This window comes from Acomys russatus, chromosome 7, assembly GCF_903995435.1.
Source record: "Acomys russatus chromosome 7, mAcoRus1.1, whole genome shotgun sequence".
Classification (NCBI taxonomy): domain Eukaryota; kingdom Metazoa; phylum Chordata; class Mammalia; order Rodentia; family Muridae; genus Acomys; species Acomys russatus.
This window is the reverse complement of record NC_067143.1, coordinates 51,936,266-51,960,761: the sequence shown is the minus strand read 5'-3', so window position 1 is coordinate 51,960,761 and position 24,496 is coordinate 51,936,266. Positions and strand designations below refer to the sequence as shown.

At 47.2% G+C, this 24,496-nt stretch overlaps 2 protein-coding genes across 2 annotated transcripts in view; one reads left to right on the top strand and one right to left on the bottom strand.

The window, feature by feature from the left end:
• The window catches only part of Chrdl2 (chordin like 2), a 29,522-nt gene extending 26,421 nt beyond the window's left edge, over positions 1 to 3,101 (bottom strand). Inside the window, exon 1 of the mRNA XM_051149029.1 lies at positions 3,020 to 3,101. Coding sequence (XP_051004986.1) covers positions 3,020 to 3,101 — 82 coding nt within the window. The remainder of the gene's footprint in view (positions 1 to 3,019) is intronic.
• Serpinh1 (serpin family H member 1) overlaps positions 1 to 24,496 on the top strand; it is a 671,742-nt gene that overhangs the window by 21,380 nt on the left and 625,866 nt on the right. The window lies entirely within an intron of this gene.

The following is a 24,496-nucleotide window of genomic DNA, read 5'->3' as shown; positions in this document are numbered from 1 at the left end:
TGGCAAACAGAGGCCTGAGGTTCCCTTTGGGAATCAGGGAAAGAGCAAGCGCTGAGCCCCTGGCATTGTGATGGAGTGATGCCTCTGGAACCACAGCATCCTCTAGGAACTACCTTTTCCTCCAGGCCTGCTGCTGGGGTCTGAGAGTCCATCACCTGGGACCCAAAGCTCCAATTCCCATAAGACACAGACCCTAGAGAGTTCATGTCTTACTTGGTAATTGACTCTCTCCTGAAAGTAGCATCGGATGAGAGGAGAGAAGATCGACCTGAAGCACGTTAGGCAGTTTGTAAGGAAGGACACACTGCAGAGAGAGGCAAGTCCCTGAGAAGGCACTAGAGATGAGTAAAGGACCGGGGCCACTTGTGGGTCACGGAGAGGACGGGTGACCAGGGAAGAACCACACAGATGTGACTGTGTGGGACTGGGGTCAGCACCAGCCAGAGACAAGGTTAGAGCCTCCAGCCTGTGTGATGGCTCCAGCCTCAGGTGGAATTTGGGTTTGGTCAGTGGGTCCGACAGTTAGGGCTCGGTATGGCTTAATTGAGACTTAGCATGGATTTGTAGGTAGAAGTAGAGCCAAGGAGAGAATGAATAACCATTGCTGAGCAGCCTTGGACTTCAACTAAGGAGGATGCCCCAAACCCCTAGACACGCTTCAGGGCGTGGCCACCTTGGACTCAAGAGCACCCATCTGTTGGCACCATTTGTAAAAGCACTTTGGATGCCACCTGGAGACTTCTTACACACCACACACTTGAGAGCTCTCTTATGCTAAGGCAAGACTTTTCATACCAGCCCTTAAAAATAGGACGCTGGCAAGAGACTTGCAGTATTCACAAACCAACAGCACCAATCAACACTGGGCTCAGAGCTAGGGGATGTGTCCCAATTCACACAACCAATAAACAATGGATCTGGAGTTAGGTCTCTGCTCCTTTCTCTGTGGCCTTATGCTAGCCACCCCTCCCCCCACCCCATCCCCAGATTAACTATAAAAGTAGGTAATTTGATAGGTAGAAATAGAAGGGAAATCTCTTCCAGCCTTGACGACACCACGATCTTAATGGTCCTCCCCAAATGCCAGGTCACCTCACCTTAGTGACAGTCCTTGTCTTGAGTGTGTGGAGCTCTGTATCTACAAGGCTGTGGTGGTGGTGGGGGCACAGCATGCTGCAGAACCTGGTGACAGATACAGACTGGAAGGCCATTGGAGGCACAGAGGAGGGGAGATTGGAAAGGGAGCAGGTCACTAGGCAGAGTTTTCTGGAAGAGATGACTGAAACTTTGAAGGGATGGTGGTCATAGGGGGTAGAAAGGTCTGTGAGCACCTCAGAAGCATCCTCAGACTGAGTCACCTAGGGCAATCATACTGGAAGGAAGCTGCAGGGCCAAGGCCAAAGGCAGGAACCAAAGTCCTCTGAGACTAAGTCTCTTTCAGTGGACAGCAGCCAGGCTAGGAGGAAACCCTCGGGGTTCAAGGAAGGAGAAGGGGCATTTACTGAGTACTTGGCACTCCTCCAAGCATTTGAAAGCATCGCTTCCTTCCGTCCTTTCCCCCAAGCCCTCCAAGAACCTGGCTAGTAGCTCTCCTTTGCAGATGAGGAAGCCAAGGCTCACAGAAGTGACATGGGTGTAGGAGGCAGAGTCAAAACTTGAACCTGACTCTGACTTCTCTCCGTTACCTGTTCATGAGGATGCCCATGAACCTCACACCACTGGCAGGCTAGGGAACAGCAGACAGACAGACACGCCAGAAGATACAGGACAGAATCCAACCTCACCAGCTCCGAAAAGCCATGAGCCAGACAGAAGCAGAGCTGGTAGGTGGGGGCTGAGCCGTGGATATGGAGGGTTCCCAGCTAGGAGGTGGGCACCTGGGGTCTTCAAGCTAAGCTCTGCCACGGTGGCCTGGAGCAAAGTACTGTCCCCCATTGGCCTTTCTTTCTTTCTTTCTTTTTGTCTTGTTTTTTTGTTTGTTTGTTTGTTTGTTTTTTTGAGACAGGGTTTCTCTGCATCATCCTGGCTGTCCTGGAACTCACTGTGTAGACCAGGCTGGTCTTGAACTCACAGAGATCCACCTGTCTCTGTCTCCCAAGTGCTGGGATCAAAGGCGTGCGCCACCACACCCAGTGACCTCTGTTTCTTTATTGAGGGATTCAGAGGGCTTGCCAGCTTTAAGGTTAGGAAACTGCGGCTGTGGGCCTATCTAACCTGCTGTGTGAAGTGGAAACTCTGGTTTAGACGGCTGGTAGGCTTCAGTGAAAACCATTTCCAACATCCCGGTGCAAGTCCCTCTGCCTGCTCCCTGTCATTTAATACTCATAACTGTCTTAGGAGTCTCATATTTTATAGATTAGAAAAGAGACAGTGAGGTGCCCTCCGTGTCTGAACCACCAGCTGGTATTCAGTGGGGCTAGGAAGACGAAGACCCTCATCTGTTTCACCATGCCCTGCTGCCTTCCAGAGTCTCAGGGCCCACATCAGTGTGTCTTCTAGACATTGTAAGGCAGGGTTTGGAATTCGAGTCTTGGCTTTGGATTGTTTACGAGCTCCAGGCAACTTTCTTTGCCCTGCCTGCATCGCTCATCTGTTAAGTGTTAATGATGACACCTCACTGGAGTGTTGCATCAAAAGAGATAAAGGACTAGAAAGGTCAGCCACTTTGTTCATCCTTCTGCCCAAGAGTTCTTCCACACAGCCTTCTGTCTTCATTACACTCTTTCCTGTGGCGACACACCCTGCTGCTGGGAACAGGGTTCCCTTTCCACAACGTACAGCACCTTGCCCCAGCAGGCAGGAGCCCCCCAGCGTGGAATCTTGCCAACCCCCTTTTCTCCCTTAAGACTCACCAGCCCACACTGGTCATGGAGCAACATGCACCCCTGCTATGCAGGTGCTGCCTGTATCGGATGCCCAAGAATAGGGGTCCCCAGATCTGAACACCTTCCAGGAACGCACATCCCAGTGGTCCGCATCCCTCCACTGCTTGCCCAGACTTTGCAGGGTTTCTACTTACGAGCTCGGGCTTGCGAGTCCAAGGGGAACCAGAACATCGTGAGTCCCAGCAAAGAGGAGAGGATCCTCACTCCGGAAACCATCCTTCCTTGCCCCAAGGTCAGATAACCTTGGATGAACCGGGAGAAAGTGAGACTAGAGGAAGCGAGTCCCCCGGGACCACCAAGTAGGACTTCTGTCTGAGGAGTCAGAGAAGCAAAGATGAAGAGGATCCAAGGACAGAAGGAGAGGTCTAAGGTGGGGATAAGAGGAACGTAGAGAAGAAGCAAGAAGAAAAGGGAGAGAGACGGAGTGATGGGGAAATAAAGGAAGGTCCGGCAGGAGGGAAAAAACGATGGCAGAAAGAGTGAAGGTGCTAGCTGGCGGACTGGGGTCTGAGGGGTGTGCGCAGTGTCCCGGGGGCGCTGGCTGGCGGTGGCGCGGGGTCCGGCGTGGGTCTGGGGTGCGGTGGGCACCCTCGGTGGCGGCGCGGGGGAAGCTGAGCGCGGCCGCTGTGCACGCCTCGGGCGCCAGACGCCGCGCTCGGGCGCATTTGTACTTTGCCGCGGGAAGCCTGCAGCCTCAGGCCGGCCTAGTGCTGGCGCCTCCTCTGAGGCACCGCGAGCTCGTGGATTGGCCACCCGAGAAACAAGCCCATTTCCCCCCCTCCCCTCTCGTACAGGGCTGGGAACTTCTGCTCCAGGCGAGGCGCCGAGTGGAGACTAAGGGGCTGGGGAGGGGGAAGGGGCCACTCGCGCCCCGGGATTTAACCCCTGTCTCCCCGAGGTACCCAGCCTGCAAGGGGATCCAGCCCAGTTCGATTTCAAACGGAATTGAGCGGAGTTGGTATTGGAATGGGGCAGCTCATAGCACCGGTCTGGGAAAGCTCAGGATTGGGTGTTTGCTGGGGAGTGCAGAGACACTTGCCATTTTAAACACAGTTTGTGGGCTTGGACACACCACCTAGGAGGGAGGCTTTCTCTCCAGCACTAAAATGATGATTTCAGTGAGACCTAAGATCTTCGCTGTCTTCCTGCAGATGTTGCAAAGGACCAAACAAGATTACGAACATCAAAGCACTCCATCTTCGGAGGAAAAGCCATTTCAGGGACCTGGATTTTTCCCATTGCTAGGCAGTGGTCGCAAGCACCATCCTGGTTGAGAGCTAGCTTTCCTCTGGAGTCACTGGGGCTGCCACTTGAACCCTTTGCCAGTACAGGCGAGGCCCCTGCCACTGCGTGTACCAGAGACAGCAGTTGCCAGAGCCAAAAGGTGAGCATGCTGACCTAGAACCCCAGCAACCTAGGCGGGCTGTTGTTCCAGACCTCATATTGAATGAGCTCTTTAACTAATAGGGCCCCGAAGACAAGAACCAGCTCTGTCCACACCGGAACACCCGGGTTCTACAACAAAAGCACACGGTGGGTACATAGACTAGTCCTTGATTTGGACCTTAGTGTCCCTTGCACAGCTACCAGTCTCTCAGACCAGGAGGGGGGTAAGAAAGAAGAGATGGTGGGCCACACCCCACTCTGGTAGAGGAAGGATCTGATTTCCAGGTTCAAACAGTGACGGGCAGGGTTGAGGCTGAGCTCCCTGCCAGTTCCCTTTGTAGTCAACTCCTCTCCCCAGTAGCGGATGGGAGGGACCAATGACCAGGAAACCCCCCTACTCGGTAGGACCCTCAAGATGAAGACAAGCATAAACTTCCCCCAATACTCCTCAGACTTAGCTTCTCCTCATCAAGATTGTCCCTCTCCCTGCACTGTACAGTGTTTGTTAAGGAACATTCTTTCTCTCTCCCTCTATCTTGATGTCTTAGGTTCCAAGACGTGGGCTGACGTGACTTCACAGAAGGGTTTTCCCCACCTCACCTCTCCGTCCTTATCCCCAGAGTTCAGGCCATCTTCAGGAACTTTCCCACAGCCCGTCCTCAGGCCTCCTGTCCCTAGTGTGGGCCACTCTGATGTGTTTTCCACAAGAGGTGTGCTGGTCATTTCCACTAGGATCCGGATACGGTCACTTTCCTGCTTGAAGCCATTCTGGTCATCCTGTCACTCACAGGTTTAAGATGTTAAGCCTTCAGCATTGAATTCAAGGCTGCGCGCATTTTGACTACTTCCTGTCACTGCCACCCACCCAACATCTTTTACCAACCACCCATCTCCCCAAAGTCTTTTCATGTCTCTGTATCTTTGTGCATGTTTTCCTTCTGCTAACAGATCTGTTTCCTTCTGTTTCTAAATCTTGGCCATTGAGCAAAGTAGGCCACAGCACTTTTTGACTGAGTCTCATCCTCACTCCTGTCTTGCCAACTTGCACCAACTGGCTTCCGTGATCCTCTTGCCTCATCCCCCTAGTGAATAGGAAAATCAGCCTGTGTCATTGCGCTGGAACTTACCTTGGGCTGCTTGTTTATTTTTGCTGTATGTCTTTCGTGTGTTCACACTTGTCCACTACATGCACACCTGTGTGTGGCACACCCGCCCCAGCATTTGCTGGGCCAGATAGTCGTTGTCTTGCTAGATGAATCTGGTACTAGTGCCAGCGGCCAGCTAGCCAGCCCCAAGGATCTTTCTATCACCTCCCACAACAGATAGCACCAGGGTTCCAGGCTTGAATAGCCACACACACCTTTTTTAAAAATGTGAGTGCAGGGGATTTGAACTCAGGTCTTCATGTTTGCCCAAAAAGTGATCTTATCCACTAAGCCATGCCCCCAGCTCCCCATGGTTTTAACTTATGATCTTTCTGCTTCTACCTCTAAGTGCTATGGTTATAGGGATACACTTACCACACCCAGCTAGAGACTGGACAGGGCCTCCTGCATGCTGGGTAAGCACTCTAACTTAGCTAGTCCTCCTCTGAGACTTCACTGATCTCCCAGGCAAAGATTTGGGGGGGGGAGTGGAGTTGGGAATCAAACCTAGGGCCTTCTGTATGCTAGGCAAGGGCTCTAGGGAATTCTCCATCTTTGTGAGGAGTGTAAATATTTGCATTTTCACCCTGCACTGCAAGAAAGATGCCTTTTTCACTGCTATACCTGTTGTGAGTATACTATGCAGAGTTGTCATACACAAGGACACTGAATAAGCATGGCTGAGTGTATGAGCAAGAACATCTGAACGCATGAAGCACCAGTGGCCTCAGCCTGAATCTCTAAGACACACAAGTGTTAGAGTTCTTACCAAGCATGTGCCAAGCCTAAGGTCTGACCTCAGCATGTATTACTATAGTCTATTTTAAAAGATCTCCCAAATTCATAAAAATACTAATGCTTCTTACTCAGAGAGAAAACAAGGTTGGACTCAGGGATGTCTCTCTTTTCCTTTATCTTTCTTTCTTAGGTTTAGAGACAGGGGCTGAAAAAGAAAGAAGGGCAGATATAGAAATATATAGGGATGATAGGACAAAAAATAGATTATTGAGTCTACTGCCCAACTTAAGGCCTTAATTGTTACTCACGAGGTTATTTTTAATTCATTGGTATAGAATTTTGTATATTGATGCAAAATAAGTTTAATTTTGATACCTTGGTATAGAATTCAAATTTAAGATTATTTTTCAAACATACATATTTCTACTCTAGATGAGGTATTGTACCCATACAACTCAAGTAGAATACAGGATTTACCTACAATAATTAGAAGGTGTTTTTGCAGGATGTTTAGGATAAATAAGTTATACAAGTTAATTGTTAGTCGTTCAAATCATAGTCATGTCAATTACTAGTCTATTTTATCACAAGAATATACATCCTAGGTGTAAAAGATAGATATGATTCTATAGATAGATAAGGTAAAAATGGTTAGATAAGGTCTTCAGAACCCTCAGAGATCTATAGAATATGGCATTTAAAGATATTTTTATTGTTTTAAGGATTCTTTGACAATAAGACAGGTTAACTCCTGGCAACACCCAGCCTACCTCACAAAAGATGATGAGCATCAAAGAACCTCTTTATGGAGATGGCTTCAAATGTGGCAAAGCAGCCACTGGGCAGAATTCAGCTACAGATAGAATTCTGCCCCAAAATGGGCAAGCTTGGATACAGGCAGAGTTGATGGCCAGATGGCCAAGACAGGGTAAGTAAGTTCTCAATACTTCCTGCCTCACAAATATGTCTGTCAGATATACTGGGCCAGAAGGCTGAAGATGATGTTCCAAGTTATAGTTTTGGGTGACTATTCAGGCAGCAAAGTGTCTGTGTCATCGTCTCATTTGGGAAGCTGCTAACCTCCTGTATACTCAGGTAATTAACTTTATTCCTTCTCAAATCTCTGATGGGGTTGAAGACCAGATAGTTTAGTTTTACAATTAAGTTTAGTTGTTTGGGGGCTAAGATATTTTTAGGTCTAGATAGATGTCTTAAGTTGATAGAGATGAGATAGGATAGATATTGATTTACATTCAGAAATTTAGACTCACCAATATAGAAAAGATGCTTTCTTCCAGGCTGCCAAATACAAATAGCCAAATCACTTTGAATGTAACATTAATATAATTCCTGATTGTTTCATGGTTTTTCTTGCTGTGTGTAGTTTATTTTTATATGTGTAATAATATAAATGTGTGTGTAAAATAATAAAAATATTAAAAGGAAAAATCCTAATGCTTTAACAGTCTCCACTATCATAACTGTGAGCTCCTATGAACATCAAAAACAAGTGGCATACTTCCAACATATTATGGTACCAAGTAGATATTCTTATTCCAAAGGAGAAAAAACAAAGCCAAAGCAAATGAGCAAGCATCGTAAAGCATAATCAAGCCCATTAGAGAAAACAATGAATCTTGCAGCTCCAAAGACCACCAGCTACCTCCTGGGCTCCAAAGGTCAAAGTCCTTTGAGGAATATTCCGCTTTTTTTTTTTTTTTTTAATGTCCTGTGACTTTAATATGATAATGTAGATTTACAACATGTAATCGCTAATAGGTCTCAACTGATGCTACATCACATGATAAGGGAGCAGAAGAGAGAAAAACACAAATCTAACTGAATGTGTTTACAAATAACCCTTTAACAGGCAGGACCAAAAACGTTCCTGTCAGTTACAGTTCTCACGTCTGCGGCTGGTCACGTGGTCTTGGCAGATACTCACCAGCACATCGGCTCTATTCACTCTGCGATCCCCCCACTCTTAGCAAGCATGTTAGTGAGTCTTGGTTCAGACTTGGACGGTGAAATCATACCTTCATTCAAAGAGTCTGTCCCGTTGTCATCGTGTGTGGATGGGATTGTTGGAGCTTCCTGTAGCCCTCATCACAGGACTCAGAAACACCAGGAGACTCCCAAGAGGAGCCTGCGCCCTGCAGACATCGTCTTCCCTACCTCCACCCTGCAGACATCCTCTTTCCTACCTCCACCCTGCAGACATCCTCTTCCCTACCTCCACTGTGGAGCAGCGCTCCAACTCTTGCCTGGCAGTCTGGATCAATCACCCCTCCCTAACGCTGTTACTCTTTTCTTTGTTAGTCAACTCAAGGGCACCAGGAGCCCAAAATGGCCCAGGTCTTCACTTCTAGTTCAACGAAATATTCGTTGTGCCCCTGGCAGAAACATTCCTCCATATAAACCCCAAACTCCTAGGCTCGCACAGCATGACGTCATGGGAACAAGAAACAAACATATTCCTAATAGGTCACTAGGGGAGATTTGTGGGAAGACAACCAACCCTCCCCTTGATCCCTGGACCTGTGCCTCCTGCCATAGGAAGAACAATACTATACATTGGATACTGATTAAAGCTTGTACAGACTTCTGGAGAACCCTGCCCGAGCCCACAGGGGTTTGTTGCTACACAACTAGCACTTGAGCTGTATCTTTATATTTAATTATTTTTTGTATATGGGTGTTTTTTCATGCATGTATTGTCCGTTCACCACATGAATAGATAGTGCCCAGGGAGACCAGAAGAGGGCATCGCGTCTCCCAGAACTGGTTTACAGACAGTTGTCAGCCACCCTTTGGGTGCTCAGAATCAAACCTAGGTCTTCTGGAAGAGCAGCCAATGCTCTTAAGTGCTAGGTCATCTCTCCAGCTCCTAGTTGTACTTTTAAAAGGCCATTTCGCCATTATATCAAGGCAGCTCCTTCAGGACAGTGGAGGACACAGTAAGGCTAATAAATTTCATGAGCCTATTGCTTCACTTCCTTGGTTGTGAAGTGGCTTCCCTAGTCAGGTGCAATGCTGTCTAGACTACCATGATGGTGGATAAGGCATGCTCTAAGTCCATGGGTGGTAGTTTTGGGAGAAGCATTCTATGCAGGAAAGGAAAACCCATAACCAGAATAGGCTATGTATCCCAGTAAGGCCAACATACTGTCCCTTCCATAGTGGAAGTGGTCCAGTGTAGGCTTTGAACTTTTTCAAACCTACTTTATCTAGGGTTCTTTAATGTTTACGCCTCCCTTCTAACCCACCTACCCTAGATAATAGAGAAAAGAGGTTAATAGGAACAGAAGAGATAGACCCCTTTTATACTCAGATCCTTGGAGCAATTCCACTGGCGTAGTCAGCAGGATTCCAATAGACCAGTTAAACAGTAAACTAGCAATTCAGCGAAGATGACTGTAACCGCAGCCACTGGAACCAGGAGCAGCAGCCAGAACTCAGAGCCTTGAAGTGTTTGCTGGAGTGATTCTCTCTAGGAGTATCTTGAAGTGGAGTGATCAACAGCCAAGACCAAAAAAGCCTTGCCTCTTGTTTTGGGCATATATATATATATATATCTCCTCTCAGAGTCCATACTGGTGGTTCCTCTTTCAGTGGTCAAACCTCACCTGTTCTCGCACAAGTCTGTTTTTAGAGGAAAAACACCACACACCCTCACACAAGTCTGTTTCATATCCCATACTTGGAGTCAAAACAAAAATCATGTTTACATCCATTACAGTCCACTGTAGTTAACTTGCCACCAGGTTGCTGACTGGCCACCCCAGAGAATGATGCCATGTCAGGCCTCTGCATTGTTTCTGCTGTTGGCTGACATGCAGAAGCAGTCATAGTCAAGTCAGCCTTAGTAAATGGAAATCCATGTTGTTGAGCCTATGCATAACTCCTTCTCTTCCACCATGCTATTCGTTCATGGGCCCATCGGGCAATGACAGGAATGGGTAGAAAGTGTGTCCAAGAGTGGGTCGTCCTGTCCACTTGGCTATTAAACTGTTTCTCTTCTGAAGTATCTTTCAAAAGGTATTAAATAGGACACAATTATCTTCATATACTTTTACCATTTGGAGAGATCTATCTATATACTCTTTCCCCAAATGGCTTTCTCATCAATTTCCCAAATGTACAACATCTAAGTCTCTGGCCATCTAGCCAATCCATTGGCTACAGCCCATGGATCAGTGAAAAATCATATATATGTCCATTTCTTTTTCCAAGCAAACATATAGATATGTTTGTTCACTGCCAAGTTCTGTTTGCCATGAAGACTTCTCACCAGTGTCCTTCATGGGAGTTCTGGAAAGGGTCTTTATTGCAGCAGCTCCCACTTCTGGGTTACACCAGCATGGTATGCAGAGTCACAAGTAACTGGGTAGTAGTGGTGCACACCTTTGATCCCAGCACTTGAGAGGCAGAGGCAGCTGGATCTCTGTGAATTCAAGGTCAACTTGGTGAGTTCTAGCCAGGGTTACATAGTGAGGCCTTGTCTTGGAGGGGAAAAAAGAATCATCAATAAGCCAAGTCCTAGTCTTTTCTTTTTCAGTCAACTGATCATGGGGCATATTCCATAGGGCCATATTTGGATGCCTAGGGGGAAAAATGTAATAGGAGTAGGAACCATAGGCATTTAGGAAACTTCATGTAACTTCTTGAGACTCTGAAACCTCACAAGCCAGGCCTTGTTCGTATGTGTTGCTCTCAGCATTATTTTCCAAGTTCCCACAGTAGCTTATTAAACTGTGAGCACCCAGTTATTTCTTCAGCTCGAAGCTCCAAGGTCCTCCCATAATCCTCCCCAAAATAAAATGGTCAGTCCCATCACAGCAAAACTCTGTCTGGTATGTTGCTGAAATTCCTTCCCAGGAACAGAGACTGTTTCATTCCCCTTCCCAAGGTCCCAATGACAACCCAAGGAATGATTCCACCAACAGTCACCCAGGGAAAAGTAACAGTGAGTTTATTAGGCTTACTTGCAGAGCAATGGTGAGGGATTGTGGGTAGGAACACAGATGACCTTAAAGTAGTCACAAAAGTCAGTACTCAGCAGGGATGAGGGCTTCTCCATGGCTGCATAGATAGGAAATCCCTCCTCATCCTTCCCCATCTATAGCCTCTAGCTCTTCCCAAAAGTCCACACACAATTAGGGCAGAATAGCATAGAACTGCTTGGGAGAGGTGGGCGGATACTCTGATGAGGTTCCCATGACCCTCCCAATGAAACCCACTCCAATGAAACTCAGCAGCAGTGATCTTTAAAAGAACTCCTGAAGATGGTGGCAGCTTGGCTCAAAGGATAGTCCTGTACAGCACCTTGAATCTACTGCCCTCCTCCATCTCTTACATCTTTTTTTCCCTGTCATCTTATTCCACAAGGGTTCCTGAGCCTGGAAGGGGGTGGCATAAATTTCCGATCAGTTTCTAACTCCAGTGAGGTACCAAACCCTCATGCCCTCTGTGGTTGTGATGGTTTGAGTGAGAATGGCTCCCATAGGCTCATGTGTTTGACTACTCAATCCCCAGTTGGTGGAACTATTTAGGAGGGATTAGAAGACGTGGCCTTGTTGGAGGAGTTGTGTCACTTGGAGTTAGCTTTGAGGTTTCAAAGATCTGTATCATTACCAGTGTTTCTTCTCTGCCTTCCACTTATGGACCAAAATGTGAGTTCCCAGGGGAACACTCCTCCATTGCAGGTGGGAGTGCAAATTTGTACAACCACTGTGGAAATCCGTCTGGAGATTTCTCAGAAAATTGGGAATAGATGAACCTCAAGACCCACATATACCATTCCTTGGCATATACCCAAAGGATGCTCCATCATGCTGCAGCGATACTTGTTCAGCTATGTTCACAGCAGCTTTATTCATAGTAGCCAGAAACTGGAAACAAACTAGATGTCCCTCAACCAATGAATGAATAAAGAATATGCGGTACATTTACACAATGGAATACTACTCAGCTATTAAAAACAAAGACATCATGAAATTTGCAGACAAATGGCTAGAACTAGAAAAGATCATCCTGAGTGAGGGAACCCAGACCCAGAAAGACACGCATGGTATTTCCTCACTTATAAGTGGATATTAGCCATATATTACAGGATAACTATGCTACAATCCACAGATCCAAAGAAGCCAAGGAACTCCCAAGATGCTTGAATCTCACTCAGAATAGGAAATAGATGGAAGTAGATGGAGGGAGGGAACTGGGTGGGAGAGGGGGTGGGAATTAGGTGTGGGGAGTGGGGGTGAGGGGAGGACCAGGAAAGAGAACTGAAATCAGTGGGTGGGGGAGAGGGAATCCTGGGACAGGGGAGGCTTCAGGAAGTCTATGGGGCGAGGGAGTGACCCTAGCTGAGATTCCTAGCAGTGGGGATTAAGGAACCTGAAGTCACTACTTCCTGAAACCAAGTGGGACTTCCAGTGGAGGGAGCTGGACACCAGTCTACCTATAAAACCTTCAATGTGTAGGCAATTTGTCTTGCCTACAAGAAATGTAGGGATAAAGATGGAGCAGAGATTGAAGGAATGGCCAACCAATGACTGGCCCAACTGGAGACCCACCCCATGGAAGAGAGTGAACCCCTGTCACTATTAATGATGCTTTGCTATGCTTGCAGACAGGAGCCTAGCATAACTGTCTTCTGAGAGGCTTCATCCATAACTAATTGAAACAGATGCAGAGATCCACAGTCAAACAACAGGCCAAGCTCATGGAGTGAAGAAGTGGGAGGAATGATAGAGGGAGCCGGAGGGATCAAGGACACCACAAGAAGACATACAGAATAAACTAACCTGGGCCCATGGGGACTCACAGAGACTGAACCACCAACCAAAAAGCATGCATGGGCTGCACATTAGACCCCTGCGCATATGTGGCAGATGTGCAGCTTGGTCATGTGAATCCCCTAATAGTGGGAGTAAGGGCTGTCTCTGACTCTCTTGCCTGACTTTGGATCCCTTTCCCCTAGCTGGACTGCCTTGTCTAGCCTCAGTGGAAGAGGATGTGTTTAGTCCTGCTGCGGCTTTGAGATGCTAGGGTGGGTTGGTACCCCTTGGTGCCCTCCCCTTTTCTGAGAAGAAGGAGAGGAGGTATGGCGAGGTGGGTATGAGAGTGGAACTTGGAGGAGAGGAGGAAGGGGACTGGCACCAGGCAGTAAAGCGATTAGATAATAAAATAAAAAGATGTGAGCTCTGAGCTATTGCTTCAGCTGCCTGCTACCATGCCTTTCCTCCACTATCTCAGACTCTTGCCCCTTTGAAGCCATAAGCCCAATTAAATGTGTTTTAAATAAGTTACCTTGGTCATAGTGCTTTATCAAGACAATAGAAAAGTAACCAAGACACTCTATCATCCTTTTTCCATCTCTTTGGAACATGGCTGTTGGTGAGTCTGAGGGGCAGGAACATCTACTACCAAACACAAGTGATGAAAAGGACAAAAGATTAAAAGAGGGGGAGGGGATAGGAAAATGTCCAAACAAATAGCAGTAATAACTTTGTAAGCACAAATGTGAGGAAACACCTTGGCTACTAAGTCCTGCCAAGCACTAGCAGCTGTGACTTGTCTCCACTGGAGCCTTTGACTTCCCTGGTCACTGGTCTTGCTCTCCCCTGCTGTACCCCTGACTTTGTGGTTTCCTTGGGTCAGAGAGGCTCTGGGTTGGGGCTGTGGCTGCATCTCCAGCTATTGTCTCTCCATCTACCACACCTGGCTGCTTGGGGAGTCAGGGCAAGGCCCTGGCTGGGCAACTATCTCCATCCGTAGTATATATTTCTGCAGGAGAGAAAAGTACGCTGTTTAGTCTACAGAATGGCCTACCCCTGGACATGCTCAGTTGTCTTTACCAGTAATGTTTTATCATAGATGTCTTCTGCAAACTGATCCTCAGGCCCTGACACCTTCCAGAAGAAGTGCATTAGCTCAGAATTTGGCCTTCTGTCAACTTTTTCTTTAAGAACTCAGACTCAATGCTGGTCTTGCCACATTGCCTCCAAGTAACCCAGAAAGACCTTTCCCTCTGTCTGTGCCTTTCTCTTCTGGCTTCTAAGTTGCTGCACCACCTCATAGACATGATTTGTATGTTGGCCAAGGGTATGTAGATCCATCAGAGATTTTACTATTTCATAAAGATCCTGCGTCACCATAGGGCTCCACAAATCCACTAAAGCCCCATCCAGTCTTGAAGCCCTCATTGAATCCAGCTCTTCCTTAGACAAAGTCCCAGTGAGCTAGGCATCATTCAGTGATTTCCTCATGCCTAGCTCTCTCAGTTGTGCCTGTCCCTCCTCTATGGTCCTCCACCTGACATCCATGGCGACTTCCACTGTTGATGACCAAATATCCACAACTGGCTTGAATGGGCCACTCCATCAGGGCCTGAGTCCCTGTGTACTGACCCGACTCTTGATCTTGTGTCTCAAGGAGAGATGCGTGTACATCACCTACCTTCTCTGTTTCCACTGCTCCCACATCCCACAGCCTCACAAGCCAGACCTCAAGAGTCTTTCATTGTTTAAGTTGTTTCCCTGGTTCCAGAAACTCAGTGCTGAATGCTTTTTCACTGCCATGGTCTTTTCTGCTGGACCATCCTTATGACCTCAGACTGTGTTCTGGATCATGGATGGCCCCTTTCTGTATCAAAGGTCAGGCTCAAGGGGTGTACTTCGCTTCCTTCTTGCTACCTAACTCTTCCCATGGATTCCAGATTGGGGGGAGGAGATGGAGGTTCCAGGAAGGAATTTTAATAAGATTATATTTGTGTTTCCTTTACTCTTTGGCCTCCCAGGTATAAGAAGCATGCTACCTGCCACTGCCTCCACAAGCCCTATAGAGAAAGAGCACCATGTCAGAACTCCCTCTGCAACCACTCTCAAGGGCTGTGGAACTTCAGCTGCCCCGCCTACACTCAGCAGAAGCAACACCATTGTTCTTCCCAAAGGCTTCCGCCTCCCTGGTGTCTTGTATCCTGGTCAGCTAAGCCAAGTGTTGCTGAAATTCCCTACCAGAGGTAGACATTGTTTACATCTCATGTCCCCTCCTAAGGTCCCAGTGACCAACCAAGGTGTGATTCCACCAAAACTCACCCAAGGGAACCAATGAATTTATTAGCCTTATTTACAGAGCAACCGTGTATGGTTATGGACAAGAGTGTAGATGTCCTTAAAGCAGCCACACTGGAAAGTCCGCACCCAGCACGGATAGTGGCTTCTTCATAGCTACATAGATGGTGCCTCTTCCTCATCTTCCCCCATCTGTAGGCTCTGGCCTCTCCCATAAGAACACATGCAATTTGGGCAGATTGTATTTAAGTAGTTGGGAGGGGTGACTGGCTACTCAGGTGCAGTCCCATGGCTCTCCTGCCCCCTGATGCTGTTTTTTGTTTCTGTTTGTTGAGCCTTGGCTGTGCTGGAACTCACCATGTAGACCAGGCTGGACTCCAGAGATCCACCTGTCCCTACCTCCCAAGTGCTGGGACTAAAGGTGTGCAACCACTATGCCCAGCTCTACCCCTTCTTTCTGTGAGGCCCCTGAAGATGGTGGTAATTTGGCTCAGGGGGCCATGCACAGATAGACACCTGTACATCTCTCCACCAATTTCTGTTGCCCTTTGCTTCCTGCTGCTTATAATAGTCACCATGACCAAAAGCAACCTGGGGAGGAAAGGTTTATTACACCTTAAAGGTTACAATCCAGCATCAAGGGAAGTCCACGCAAGACTCTAGGCAGAAGCCTGGAGGCTGGAATTGAAGCAGAACCATTGAGGAATATGGTTTACTGGCCCACTCCCCACAGCTTGCTCAGCTTGCTTCCTTACACACCCCAGAACCATCTGTCTGGCAGTGAACAGCCCAAAGTTTGTTCCCTCCCATATCAGTCACTGAAGAAAATGTCCCCACAGACTTGCCCATGATCTAACAGAGGCCATCCTCGGCTGAGCTTCCCTCTTCCCGGGTGATGCTAGTTCAGGTCAAATTGACAAAGCCCAGCCAGTATGCATTCTGTTTCTTCTCCTTGGATGGCATTCATGAATCCACCTTGCTTGACTAGTAATATTATGTATTAAGCCAGGCATAGAGGCTCATGTCCTTAATCCCAGCACTTGTAAGGCAGAGGCAGGCAGATCTCTGGGTTTGAGGACAGGACAGTCTACAGAGTTCCAAGACAGCCAGGGCTACATAATAGAGAGACAAGTCTCAAAAAACAAACAAACAAAACAAAAAACAAACAAACAAAAAAAGCACACAACTATATATTTACCAAATTCAAAGTCATTGATACCCCCTTCTTTCATGCAACATTTGTTGAATGCCAGCTCTGTGCAGGCAGTGTACAAAGTGCTGGGGACACAGTGGAGAGCAAAAATGACATTGGTGCTTAAAGTCTGGGTTCTGTTTGAAGTGTTTCTGATGGTACCTGAGTTAGCGTCTTTCTCTTGGATTTGTCTGTTTCCACCATTTTATCATCTATCACATTGTTATCCACAGGGTTTGCGCCACCTTCTTTACGGTGAGTTCCTTTAGGACACAAACCAGTATCTATTTCATTCTTCCCAATTGCTCAGCACAGTCTTACCCACAGCAGCAGCTAAATGTAAGTTCATTGGGTAATTTCTCATTGTTTCAAATGGTCCATTAGGAACCAGCTTCCTTATTTTGAGACAGAGTCTCACTAGCTTGCCTAGGCTGGCCTTGAACTTGTAATCTTCCCCACCTTCTCAGGGACCTTAGATCCAGAACTCACAGTGTAGACAGGCTGACTTGCTTGTCTTTGCCTCTTCAATGCTGGATATAATGACATTTGATTTTTAAATTAGTTTTTTAAAAAACTAATTTGCTAACTTGAGTTTCGTTTTTAAAAAGTTCAATGAATGTGGGGTTGGGATTAGGACAGGGTCCCCACTAATTGCTGAGGAGACCCTGAGCAAACCTCTATGTTCTGTACTACTTATGCAAACCAGCATTTCCAGCATTGATAGGTAGGAAATCAAAATAATGAACAATTCTGAAAAACGTGGAAGGGGCTGTACATTTTATAGTATCAAATATTCCTGCAAGATCTAATTGTTTATCTAGAACAAATAAACACACACTCATCTCATTAACATGCAATGCAGTTTTGTGTCTAACAAATGGTAAAGCTATCCATATACCAAACAACTGTTTTATATGAACTTATGATTTATTATTAATACAATTTTGGTTTGCTTCCTTATTCTATATACCTATGTATCCTGTAACAGCAAAAGCTTTTCAGGTGAATGTGGGTCCAGATGGACAAAGTTTAAGAGGCCTTCCTTGCTCCAGTCATGTGTTATTTGGGGGCCAAAGGGTCTCTTCCTGGCCTCTAGGTTGCTGAACTGTGTAAAACTAGCATTGCAACGTGGGTCACAGGGATCAGGGGCAAGAAAAAGATTCTTGACCTCGCCCACTCATTTCTGTCAGCATGCTTCTAAAAGAACTCACCACAGGGAGCTGACATGAGGGGACTACGTGATAGAGACTGCATCGTGGAACTACCAGCTTGGGGGACAGGGGGCATGGTTCTAGTTTTGCTTTCTCCATTCCTATTATATTTTTCTCAAGGTACGTCCTCCCCAGAGAAGTTGAGAACTATGGTGTTTAGAAGAAAGAGACCCCCCCCCCCAAAAAAAGAACAGTGTGACTGAGCATAAAAGTGATAGGAAGGAGAGAAATGACTGCAACTCACTCTCAGGGATGGGGTGGGGGGGAGGGGTGGGGGGAGGGGGAGGAGTGGGGGTGGGGGAGGGGGACGAAGATGGAAGGTTGGATGGAAGGTGTTCTTCACATTCCTTTCCTCACCTTTTCATCTTCTTCACCTTCATCCTTATCCCCTTCTTCATCAATTCTCTCTCTCTCTCTCTCTCTCTCTCTCTCTCTCTCTCTCTCTCTCTCTCTCTCTCTCTCTCTCTCTCTCTCTCTCTCTCTCTCTCTCTCTCCAAGACAGAGTTTTTCTGTGTAACAGCCCTGGCTGTCCTGGACTTATTTTGTAGATCAGACTGGTCTCAAACTCACAGAGATCCACCTGCCTTCACCTTCCTGAGTGTTGGGATTACAGGCATGCACCACTGTGCCCAGCTCATCAATATTTTCTAATCCTCCTTCTCCTTCCTCTTTTTCATCACCATCATCACCACCACCACTCCCATCACCACCATCATGACCACCACCACCCTCACCACCACCATTATCACCAACACCCACACCACCACCACCATCATCACTACCACTCTCATCACCACCACCATCATCACCACTACCCTCACATCCACATCAAGAACCAAAGAGCCTGTTCAGCCATCACTTTTGATGACCCCTCTTAATTCATCTGCACCTGCATAGAATGGCCAGTCAACCACATAAGGAAGGCCCCTGGTTCCTTACGCTGCCTCTTCCTGCCGGCCTTATTCTCTGTTGGACTTGAGTGTATTGTCAAACGCTTTCCAGACTTCCACTTGACTTCAGTAGACTTTGAAAATGGCTCATGGCTCTTACTCAGATGAAATCCTTTGGCAAGAACCTTATTTTCAAAATAAGAATTTTCATGAAGCACAAATCTATTCTGTAACCTGATTTTATGTCTTCAAATTCTGTCACTTCAAGTTTGGTCAGATAATATGGCACCTCTCATCTTCCTCCCCAAGCAGAGAAGACAGTTGAGAATGGTTGACAAATGTTACCCCAAAATTGGGGATTTGGTGATCAGTTATGACCTATTCTGAGAAAAACAAAATGGTTGGTTGAGATTGTCCTTTGTGGTCCAGAGCAGCCTTGAACTCCTTACATAACTGAGAATGACCGTGAATTTCTTTTTTTTTTTTCCCAAAGATTTATTTATTTATTATTATTTATACAGTGCTTTGTCTGCATGTACACCTGCCAGCCAGAAGAGAGTATCAGATCACAGTATGAGTTGTGAGTCACCATGTGGTTGCTGGGAATTGAACTCAGGACCTCTGGAGGAGCAGTCAGTGTCCTTAGCCTCTAAGCCATCTCTCCAGACTAACCTTGAATTTCTAAATCTGACTCCTCCTTCTGCAGCCACCATGCCTGGTTTATGTAACACGGAAGATGGAACGTAGTGCATGCTAGGCCAGCACTCTGTAAACCAAGTCACATCCCCAGCACTTGCTACCTATGTTTTAAACATAATTTATGCGATGATAAGTCATGTAGTTTAATTTTGTTAATAACCCTGTTTTATAACCAGCTTGCCCAATGTCTATCTGTTGTACTGTGTTGGCCCTTTGAATGGATCTTAGTACAGTCACCCTCCCTGCCTATGGGACTAACCGCCAGAGACTGAACAGACTGAGGATCTAAGTTATTGAAAATGACTTTACTGAACACGTGAGGGCTTTTTGTTGTCCTTGTATCTAAGCATGATGATGCAACAATTATTTATAAAAAACTTTAAAAAAAACAAAACTTGCACTGTCTTGGGTGTAAGTAACTGAGAGGTGATCTAAACAGGATATGTGCCGGATGTTTGAAGACATTATGTCACTTTACATAAGGGACTTGAGCAGCCACAGGTTTTTCAGGGTCCTGGAATCAATGGTGCTGGGTAGTGGGGGGTGGGGATGGGGGGCGACAACCACTGGTTCCTGCCTCTCCTTTATTAGTTCCCTAGGGGAGGGGAAGAACTCAACACTTTAAAGTCAAACTAATTCACAAACAATGGAAGGAAAAAAATCTGGCTCACAGGGCTTGTCATAAACATTTAAATATATATTTTTATTTTATGTGTGTGAGTCTTTTGCCTGCATGTATGTAGGTCACTGCATTCATGCCTGGCGACTGAGGAGGCCAGAAGAGGGTGCTGGATCAACTGTGACTGACAGTGGGTTCTGGGAACAGATCCTAGGTCCTCTTCCAGAGCAGCCAGTGCTCTCAAGTGCTGGGCCATCAAGATGCCATTCTTAACTAAGTTTGTAGTCTTCTCCTCCCAGCATTAAAATGATGATTTAGAGTCTCTGAATATGTTTATTGTTTTGCCACAATTGTCCCAAGGGTCAAATGAGGCCTCAAAGGTTTCAAAGCACAGCAGCTTTGGAGAGCTGTCACCTAGATGTCAGTTGCCCTCCTTCCGTCATCCTCAGTCAGTGTCTCCTGGGCTGTCCACTGATTGACAGCTTGCCTAGTCAGACTTTCCTATGGAATCGCTCCCCGCCCCCTCCCCCCCACCAGCCCCCCCACCCTCGCACTTACTAAGTAGCTCCTGCCATTCCTTTAGCAGCACAGGCGGGGGCCCCACCACTCTGCATGTACCAGTGACAGCAGTTGCCAGAGCCTTCTCTTTTCACCAGAAGGTGAGCATGCTGACCCCGAGCCCCAGCAGTGAGAAGGGCTGTTGTTCCAGACCTCATATTGAATGTGCTCCTTAACAGGGCCTGGAGACAAGAGCCAGCTCTGTCCACACCAGAGCACCCAGGCTGTGCAATGAAAGGGCAGGACTCAAGGTCCCGACTCCATCCACACCCCACTGGGCACCGTGGGTAAATAGAGCCATCGTTGCTTGGGAGCTCACTTCTTGATCGTCCCTTGCACAGCTACCAGAGTCTCAGACTAGGAGAGGGGTAAGAAAGAAGAGATGATGGGCTATGCTCCACTCTAGTAAAGGAAGGATTTGATTTCTGGATTCAAACAGTGACTGGCAGGATTGAGGTTGAGCTCCCAGTTTCCCTGTGTAGTCACCTCCTCTCCCTGTGGGGGATGGGAGGGATCAGTTACCAGGAAGCAGCGGGTGCTGGGAACCAACTCATGTTTGTCCTCTGCAAGAACAAGTGCTTGCTCTTAACTTCTGAACCACCTCTGTCGACCCCACACCCAGCTTTTAATGTAGGTGCTGAGATTTGAACTCACATCTTCAAGCCTGCACTGTAAGTGCTCTTGCCCACAAAGCCATCTCTCCAGTCCATCATGATCTTAAACTTTCAACCCCTCAATGCAAGGATTACAGTGATTCAAGCCTTTGGGGAATTGGGCACAGGGCCTCCTGCATGCTCCATAAGTACTCTAATTCCCCCCAAGCCCCCCCCACTCCTGAGCTACAGCCCCACCCTTTTTCTCATTTATTTGTTTGTTTGTTATGTTATTTATGTTTGTCATTATGCTTTTCATGATTCTCCCAGGGAAAGTGTTGGGTTTCCCCCCCCCCCCCCCATTTATAATTGGTGGTACTGTGGATCAAACCTCAGGTCTGGCACATGCTAGATAAAGACTCTAGTGAATTTCCCATCTTTGTGAGGATTATAAATATGTGTGTATTTCCCATGTTCTCTGAGGAAGAAGCCCTCTTCCTCTTCTATCTTATGGCACTTGTCCAAACCTCTTTACACAAAGGAATCAAATAAATATGCCTGAAGGAATGAGTAAGGTTGAGTGACTCCACAAGACGTTGCTCCTTCGTCCAGTGCTGGAAGCACCTGTTGGCCTCAGCCACTCACTACCAAGTCAGCAACAAAAGGGAACAATTGAACCTAATGCGACCATCCCATCACTCACTGCATGCCACTCATAGTGTAAAATGCAGGTACTTCTGCAGGAAGGCTACCAAAGATGGTTGTCCCTGTATCATTTAATTTCTTCTTCTAGAAGGAACTGTGAAAGGCTAGGGAGACGGTACAGTCAGTTACTTGTGCAAACATGAGGACCTGTGTTCAGATCCCAGCACCTACTTAAAAACCAGGCATAGCCCAAACTAACTAACTAACTAACTAACTAACTAACTAACTAACTAGCTAATTAATTAACTAACTAAAAACCAGGCATGGCAGCAAACACGTGTGACTCCAGCTCTGAGAGGCAGACAGGAGTGGGGACCTTGGAGCTCACTGGCTGCCCTGCTTAGCCCACAAGTGAGCTCCAGATTCCATGAGAGACTCTTGTCTCAAAAAGTAAGGTGGGGAACAACTGATGGAGACACTCAATGTGTCTTATAGTCCAGGCTGGCCTTGAAATCCTATGATGCTGAGGATGGTCTTGAACTCCTAATCTTCCTGATTCCACTTCCTGAGTGCTGGGGTTAGAGGAGTATGCGATTAAGCCTTTGTAGTTATGTAATGCTGATGGCGGAGGTGGGGCGGCAGGGAGGAGGGGGAGGGGGAACCCAGGGCTTCATGCACCCTGAGCAAGCATTCTACTGATCCACACCCCCAGTCCTTAGCATCTCTATTTTAAATAATTTATTTCATTATAAACTTATGCAACTTTTGATCATGACCATTTGAAGACCATTCACAAAATATCTAGAAACACAACCGTTGCTCTACAGCAGTCAGCTCTTCATGTCTATGGGGTTAACGTCTACAGAGTCAACCGACTCAGGTGTAAGGTATCCAGGAAGAAACGTGTAATGAGCATGTGCAGGCTGCCTGTTGTCTTTCCATCATCTCAGACGCTAACGTGTACCAGTCATTGCACAGTGTTTTGTTTCCACGGCGGAAGTAGTCTAGAGGCGAGTTAGAACACAAATGCAGGATGTGTGTTGGTTCTATTTGGATACACTTTATGCAAGGGACTCGAGCAGTCACAGATTTTGGTACCCACCAGGGGCCTGGACCTAATCTTGCACGGGTAGCGAGGAACAACTGCTCGACGCTTTGCTCGATCGTCTCCTTAGAAAGGATGTGCTCTTCGCTTTGACTCTTTAAAGTCAGACCCAATTCATAAAGAGTGGGCGGAAAGCCTTCCTCAAAGGGGTGCTCAGAGTTGTTGTGTGCCGAGAACACTGCGCACTGCCATCTCTTCCTCGGCCCAGTTACTTGTGTGTGTTACTACCTTTTATTTCAAAGCCAGTATTAAGACAGACATGGCGGTGCATGCCGGGACTCCTGGCAACTGTGGAAGTTGAGGCAGGAGGATCACAAAATGGAGTCTAGCTTGGGTCCACAGTGAGACGGGCGCCACTGTTATTTTAGGATATATTCATCTGGATCTCCAGACAGCGTGCTCACCTAAATGACTGTATGCAGAATGGATGAGTGGATCCTCAACACGTCAAGTTGTTACGGTGAGCACCCAATATCTTTGTGAATGAACGAGCGCATTGGTTTTCTTAAAGCAGAACGCACGGTGTTTACTGTCTGAGTTTTATGTGCCCATGTAAACACCACTCAGTCTTTCTCCCGCTGTTGGGAGCCCTCTCTTATCAGGGCTGTCTGTGCACAGGATGGTGGGGGATGTGAAACAAGGGGTGGCCAAGCCATTGACAGTGCATATTGCTTCTCAAGAAGACATGAGTTCAGTTCCCAGCACTCATAATAGGTGGCTTACAATTGCCTGTAACTCCAGCTCCAGATGACTGGACACACACACACACACACACACACACACACACACACACACACACACACACACTAGACTGGAGATGTTGACTGCCTGCCTAGTGTGTATAAAATCTGGTTTTGATCCCTAGCACAATATAAATCATGTGTGGTGACACATGTAGTAGTGCCTGCATTGAAAGAGGCAGGAGGGTCAGAAACTCAGGTTTATCCCTGCCTACGTTGAGAGTTCAAAGCCAGCCTGGGTTGTATAAACCATAAAACACAGCACAACAAAAAGAACTCTCAAGAGGGAGGCTAAATAGGGACAATATTTATAATGGATTTTATGGAACCAAATCACCCTTCACCCTGATTCTGAGCTCTGGCACCCAGAGGCCTCCTGTGCTATTGGCAATCTTGCCACTGGCAACCTTGTGGTCTTATTAAACAAGCACCATGGGGAAGGGGCCTTTGGTTCTGGCCTCGTCTACACTCGGGGACATTAGGAAAGCAGTTTGTTTACAGGCTTCTGTCTGCGGGTCTTCAGAAAAGTAGGCAGGGGACGAGGGGCGGTGCCATGTAACTTGAGTCACTCAAACAGATCCGCACCATACAGTCATCCTCTCGAGAGGTAACTCAGGAAAGTTTTTTTTTTGGGGGGGGGGTTGGGACAGGGTTTCTCTGTGTAGCCTTGGCTGTCCTGGACTCCCTTTGTAGACCAGGCTGGCCTCGAACTCACAGTGATCCCCCTGCCTCTGCCTCCCGAGTGCTGGGATCAAAGGGGTGCGCCACCACCGCCCGGCAACTCAGGGAAGTCTCAATGCTCTCCTTAACTCAGGGTTCCCATTGCATTCAGAACCCAGACCAGCCTCTCGGCGACTGTTTGAAAGCCCTGTCTGAGCTGCCTCGCCTGTCCTTCAACTTCCTCTCTCCCCTGGACCAGAAGCTCCTGGTCCTTTTCTCCCTTGGACACACTGCGTTCTCGGCCTCTCCTCAAGGCCTTTGCCTTGTGGTTTTCTTACTTGGAATGATCTCCCGCA